The following is a 7,439-nucleotide window of genomic DNA, read 5'->3' as shown; positions in this document are numbered from 1 at the left end:
ATTTTTATTGAATTTCATTTGGTAATGTTACTAACGCATGACCACTTTTTGTCTATAATAATTACTCTGAAAAAAAAAAATACAAAAACGGTAATAATTTTGAGGGGAATAATTAATAAGTAATACTTTTACATAAATTTATTTCATTGACTTCTATTGCAAGATAAAAATTTTGTGTGAATTAAAAATATTTATACGAGCACTGAAATTCAGTAGAATTTGTGTTAAAGCAAGCAATATTTTCTCCATTTTCAGTGGAAGCTTCCAAAGGCAGCTGTAGCGCGCGTTTGCAGAAAGCACACACACTATGACCAACAGCAACACTCTCTTTTAAATAACACAAACAAACAACAGAGCCTTTGTCTCACTCTCTTCATTCGACAAGATGATGAAACACCGCCATCACGCAACCCAATTCCTCCTCCTCCTCCTCCAGGTGGTGGTGGCGGCGTCAATTCCAATCGCCGTCGCGCAGTCCCAGCCCTCGCCCAATGAAAACACCGACCCAAGACTAAACACCTTCAACCCCTCTCTAGCCGCAATAATCGTCATATTAGTGGCGGCGCTTTTCGTCATGGCCGTTTTCTCCATCTACGTACGCCACTGCGCCGATACGCCTTCCAACAGCGTTAGGCCTCTCACGTCCGCACGCTCCAGAAGAGCTGCGCGTGGCCTTGATCCCGCCGTCATCCAAACCTTCCCCACCCTCGAATACTCCGAGGTCAAGATCCACAAGATCGGAAAAGAACCCTTGGAATGCGCGGTGTGTTTGTGCGAGTTTGAAGACACCGAAACGCTGCGTTTGATCCCCAAGTGCGACCACGTGTTCCACCCCGAGTGCATAGACGAGTGGTTGAGCTCCCACACCACGTGTCCCGTGTGCCGCGCCAACCTCGTACCGACAGAATCACAGGAATCTGACGCCAACAACGGTGTTGCTGCTGTTCCCGATCCCCAAATCTTAACGCCGGACCTTGAAGCGCAAAACGACGCCGTAGAAGCCACGCCAGAGCAGCAAAACACGGACTCTGACCGTTTCTTGAACGAACCGAAAGTTCTTTCTCTGGAGAAAACGCTGAACCGGAACCGCACACGTGGATCTCGGTCGAACCGGCCGTGCCGGTTCTCGAAGTCGCACTCGACTGGGCACTCGATCGTCCAACCGGGAGAAAATACGGACCGGTTCACTCTGGTACTTCCTTTGGAGGTTCGCAAGCAACTAATAAACCGGCAATTGCATCGTGCAAGTAGCTTGATCGTGTTACCGAGGGAAGGTAGTTCGAGGCGGGGTTACCGAATCGGAGGAGAAGGGAGTAGTCGGGGGAAACATTCGAGGCGGTTGGACCGGAGTTTGAAATCGGACCGATGGATTTTTTCGGTAGCTGCGCCGTTTTTCGCTAGGGCACTGTCTATTAGGTCCCCCAGGGTGCGGAACAACGATGTTGAAAGAATGTCATCGTCATCCACCGCGCCGATTATGCCGCCGACGGCCGTTGACTCGGCTCGGCCACCGGTTTAATCGGGGGAGTTTGGCCATGTAACTTTTCTATTTTTTATTTATTTTTTCTTCAATGTTTCATTTTGGCTGGAAAAATTGTAAAGGGGTGTGTGTTATTAATAAGTTAGTTTAGCGTGTTGATTTGTGGTAATTTTGACATATTTCAAGATTTAGCTATTTAGTTAAGTGTTAAGTTTAGATTTTACAGTGATAAAAAAACATTATCAATGTCTATTGTTTAGAAAAATATTTCACTGAACTAAACACTTTCAACTAATTTATACTTTCAAAAAATTATTTAAACATGTACTGATAGGCCCTCCCAGCATAGACTGAGCGAACGTTTGATATAATGCCGCCCGCTCAAAACCGGACGACCGCCAAAGGTTGCACGTCCGCCCAATAATCCGGACCGAACGTCCAACGAGCGGCCAATCATTTAAGAAGTGGACGTCCACCAAGGTTGCACGTCCGCCCAATAATCCGGACCGAGCGTCCAGACATTCCAGAACCGAACGTCCGCCAAGAATCTGAACCGAGCGTCCTCAGGAACCGGACATCTGTCCAAGGACGTCCGCCCAAGGTGTCTAACGAGCACCCACCCATTCGGGAGCCGGACGTCCACCCAAGATTGGACGTCCGCCCACCAATTGGGACCGAGCATCCAATCATCCATAGACTGAACGCCTTCCCAAACGATCTGCACTCAGTTGATAACATTGTTAAAAGCTAAATGGCACATTAAAGTCCTTAATGAAGATTAAGGTATTATTGGGCCGTTTCCAGGCCCCCAAAAGGTAAAAGCCCATTACAATCAGTATAAATAAAGGTCTCAGGTATGATTTCTGGACAGATTGCTTAGAACGCAACACATGCATGCATTATAGAACGCTCTGTCATATTACTGACTTGAGCGTCGGAGTGCCTTTAGCAGGTACTCGGCCCCCAGCTTGGAGCAGAGGGCGAGCGTCTGGAATAGGAGGACGTCCGCCCGGCTTGGAGCAGAGAGCGAGCGTCTGGAGTAGGAGGACGTCCGCCCGGCTTGGAGCAGAGAGCGAGCGTCTGGAATAGGAGGACGTCCGCCCGGTTTGGAGCGTGGAGCAGCGATCGTCCATCTTTGTGCCGCCCGCCAGTGCAGCTTGCTTCGGTTCGTGGGATTCAGCAGTGCCCGCCCGTCCGTCTTCGACAGTAAGTTTGTGTGTTTTTACAGGGTCCCCACCGATCCAGTCGAAACAAAACATAATAAATTAATTAGTAACTTCTTTTTCTGAAATTATTTGTATCGTATTTAAAGAAGTATTTGTACCATATATATATATATATATATATATATATATATATATATATATATATATATATTTGTTGTTAAATTAAATTAGCGTAGAAATAAAATTGTTATTCAATTCAAAATGTTTATCAACTAAACCTCATACTTTTCCCTTCTATTTTTGTCTTGACATTCAAGATAACATCATTTTTCTCGACTCTGCTACAGTGGCATGAAGAAATTGTTTTGTTTTTCGATAGAATTCCTTGAAAACATTGGAAATTCAGAAAAATATACAATAAGTGAAGAAAACAGTGAATTTAACTTTTTATTTTTTCTTTTTTGGCACTTATTTCTCTCTCTTACGTGGTTAAAGAAGGACAGATTCTATTTGTCTACATATTTGGTTTTTTAAGCTTTTCCCTTATAAACGCGTTTGAGAAAGACACAGAACAAAAGTATTCCAAAAAGTGAATCTATTCTCTTTGTCTGCAAGAATCAAATTCCCTTATTTCGTGCTCTAAATTAAACTATGGCAATAGCAACCCACTTTCCTTCTGCTTTTTTACTAAGAATTTTGGTGATTGGTTTTTGAATCCAAACTAGTGTACACACAGTATGATACTATATTCCTTTGACTTTAGTGTCAATTCAACTTTTCTTTTATAAATTAACTTTCTTTAACTTGTCATCTCTTTATGATTGCACTCAACCAAACATAAATTTAACAACTTTGGTTGCATTTTTAGTTTTGCAATATTCGATCATGAAACTCTTGAATGATCAATCATGCAACCATTTTAGTTTCCACACTTCTTATTGTTAAATTCATTCTACCTTTTAGCATAAATTTATGTTTTGTGAAATCCTTTTCTCCTCCTTCGTATACTCTTCTATTTTCAAATAAAAAAAAAAAAAAGAGAGAGAGTGTTTGCAGGTTGGGAGAAACTATTCCTCTCCCAATGGATCATTACCTATCAAATTAGAAACCTTACCTATGTTTTTTAATAATTCAATATTATAAAACTCTGTTACAAATAGATTGCAAATACGATAAATGTTCAAATTTTTTATACACGATTTGATATATCATCTATTATTCTTCGCTTCAAAATCCTTTCATTGCAATTCCAACTTTAGACTATTTTTTCTAACTTTTTAAAATGATTCAAATCAATATAATTGAGAAACTTATTTCAGTAAAGTAAATCCTAATAATAAAAAGTTAATGTTGCCATTCAAAAGTGCAAGAATTATATTACAATTCTAATTCAGGAAATAGTTTACTGGTTTCAAACTTATAAATTAAAAATTTATCAATTACTAATTTGCCAACTAGCTTATGAAATAGTTTTGACAAAGAAACCGTCAACATAAAATGATATACTATGAATGTTTAGTTTCCATGTAATACTTAGAAGCTAATAGTCTGAACATTTTTTTTTAATAAGATTTGGCCTTTAAATTTTGGAAAGTAAAAAATACGTATACAGATTAAATAAACTGAATGTGTGCTTAAAGTCTATAACAAGTGAATATTGTATAAGTAGTAACTAAATAATATTTAAACCTACGGAACTAACAAAAAGAAAATATACTTGCTCTGGTATCTTTCTTGGACACACTCATAAAAAGTAAATGTTTAATTAATAATTTAGTCTTTATATTTTATTTAATTGAATTCTTGTTTTTTTTAAAACATTAAAATAATTATTGCATTAAATTGATATTAATTATAACGTTCAATTGAGGCTGTTATGAGAAAATAATCTTAAATGTATAAATAAATAATAGTTATTAAATAATTAATAAATAATAATTTGAATATTTCAAATATTCTTAACTAAAAACTAGTAAAAACTCAAAACAACTTACTTACAACAAAAATAAAACATTGGACTGTTCAATAGTTAAGCATCCATAAGACTATATGTAATATCATCTATTTTTGTACAACAACATGAATCATATGATCATCGCAGGTGGAAAAACATAATCACAAAAAAATGTAAGGGTAAGCTACCAGAATATACATCAAATCATCAATATAACTGTTATATCACAATTGCAAAGTCTTTATCACAATTCTAACACAATCAACAATCATCTATGGACAACTAGACTATAACAACCATCACAATACCCTTCAATTGTTCCCTTAACTGGAATAAATACCAATTCCATTAGCTCTGCATCACCTATCAAGCAAAGACAACTCGTGTTGGGTATAAACAAAATTCCACATCGGATAAAATAAGAAATAGACATGAGTTTATATACACATAAGATATCTCCCTTGGTAAGAGGCCTTTTGGAGTGGTACCAAAAGCAAATCCGTGAGGGCTTAGCCCAAAGCGGACAATATCTTACCAGTGTGGAGATCTATGGATATGTGTGTATATTGAACCTACACATTCCCGTTTACCATAACGAGTCATAATGAATCAAAGCCATTTATGTGTTTTTTACTTAGGTGTATTATGATTCTTAATGCATGTAGTTCAAAGAAATCATTGGTCAATTTCATGAAAATGTGAAATTTTAGGGCCCATGACCTATTTGGATAGGTGAGTGCTTTCCATTAATGCATAGAATTGTGCGGAACCACGATGTATTGAATACTTGATTACATTTCCCATCATCATCATCATTATACTATTATAAGAAACACATATTGATGGTATATCCTCTAGTAATCACTCAAGCATGATGTGTGAGTAAATGTAATTGCATTCATGTCTTAGTTTAGGTCATTTGCATGCATAATTGCATTCATTGAAGGATTTAGTCATGGATTATCTTTGTTTCGGATCATACATTGGCATTTTGTGTTTTTATTGTAGATTGATGATTCTAAGTGCCAAAATCACAATTTGGGAAGAATTGATGTACAAGATACCAAGATGAAACCAGAGAGTTCAACAACCAAGCTGTGAACAGTCTCACAACCTGTGGAGTTACATGTGGATGTTGCTTCTAAATGGAGTTGCAAAACAGAAAGTTCAACAACCAAGCTGTGAACAGTCTCACAACCTGTGGAGTAATCTGTGGATTCACGTAAGAAAACAGAATTAAAGCAGAGAAGAACACAGGCAGAGTGGGGAGTTTTCCATGGGCTGTGAAAGTTTCCAGGAGCAGTTATTGATCTCTTTTATGACTGATTTAAAGAGATTAAATTAAAGGAAAATTGGAGGAAGTTAAGGAAAAGGAAAACCACTCTCCTAAAAAGGAGGAATTTGTGGAAATGATGGGAGAGGAATGAAAACACGTGGAAGGGGGAGACAAAAAGGGTATTCACGCACAACAAAAGGGGGCTCTTCTTCTTCGTCTTCTGCTTTGAGCTTTTGGCTGCAACTTTTTGCGGAACTTTTTGCTTTTTTGATTTTTCTTTTCCATTATGCAGAACTAAATTTCCTTTTGTTAGTGGATTGATGTAGTGCTTTGGATTATATTTTCTGAACCTTTTTCAATTGATGTTAAGTTCATTTTAATTATCCCAGTGTTCTATTTATGTTTTAATGTCTATTCTATGAGCAGTTTCACAGTTGGGAGATTGGGAATTGCTTGCGTTTATAATTAGAACAGATTAGATGCTGTCACAATTGGGAAATTGGGCAGGACTAATTAGTTTGAATTGAGATATGATTGTTCTTCATGATCTTGTTGAATTTGTAATTGGCCTAAGGGATTGGGGATTCAAATTCAAGGGATACGTTTGCCTACTAAGGGATTAGGGGTAAACAAGCTCTAAATAAACTCAAGTGGATAATTATAATTTACACATCGATTGAAAAGGGGAGGAAATTATATGAAAAGGTATGAAATCAATTCTCTAACATTGCTTATATCATTTGAATTTCCATCACTTGTTTATGTTCATCATTTCACTGGATAAATTTCATCACTCAAAATTAAGTAAGTTAGTAAACTGGTACTCAACTCATTCAATCCCAGATGACGATATTTTGTTACTACAATTACGATTGGTACACTTGCCAAACGTACATCAAGTTTCTGGCGCCGTTGCCAGGGACTGATTTTAGTTGATATTAGTGATCTAATTAGCTTAAGATTTGAGATGTTAATTGTTTTTAGTAATGTATAATTTTTGTGCAGTGTTTTTGTGTCTTTAAGTTGTTTATGCGAGGTACTGTTGCTCCGGAAGATTTACTTTTTGATTCAAAAATTGAACGCACAGCCAGACGCAACAGAAGTAGTGCAAGAAGAAGGAAGAAAGAAAGAAGAAAGGAACAAAGACAAATTGAACAAGAAGAGGAGACATTAACAATGGCAGAAGAACAACCTGTGAGAAGAACTCTGCGAGATTATTCAATGCCAAATCCTAACAGCTATCAAGGGAGCATTGTGAGACCTCCTATTCAAGCCAATAATTTTGAAATCAAGCCTGCCTTGTTACAAGTCATTCAACAGAATCAATTTGGAGGTGCAATTTCAGAAGATCCTAATTCTCACCTGGAGAATTTTCTGGCAATCTGTGATACTTTGAAGATTAATGGAGTTTCAGATGATGCAATTCGTTTGAGGCTTTTTCCCTTTTCTCTACGGGATAAAGCTAAAAACTGGCTGCAATCACAACCTCAAGGAAGTATTTCTACATGGGAGGAGATGGCTACAAAATTTGTAACAAAATACTTTCCTCCTTCCAAGTCAGCT

General features: G+C 37.5%; 1 protein-coding gene across 1 annotated transcript; it reads left to right on the top strand.

Annotated features, from left to right (window-relative positions):
- Positions 1-225: 225 nt before the first annotated feature.
- On the top strand, positions 226-1,657 carry LOC108342005 (E3 ubiquitin-protein ligase ATL6). The gene has a single exon (XM_017579705.2). It carries the CDS (start codon positions 386-388, stop codon positions 1,517-1,519), a length of 1,134 nt encoding a protein of 377 aa, XP_017435194.1. The 5' UTR covers positions 226-385; the 3' UTR covers positions 1,520-1,657.
- Positions 1,658-7,439: the final 5,782 nt, after the last annotated feature.

The sequence above is a fragment of the Vigna angularis genome, chromosome 6, assembly GCF_016808095.1.
Source record: "Vigna angularis cultivar LongXiaoDou No.4 chromosome 6, ASM1680809v1, whole genome shotgun sequence".
Taxonomy (NCBI): Eukaryota; Viridiplantae; Streptophyta; class Magnoliopsida; order Fabales; family Fabaceae; genus Vigna; species Vigna angularis.
The sequence above is the reverse complement of the archived record's forward strand: the minus strand, read 5'-3'. Positions and strand labels throughout refer to the sequence as shown.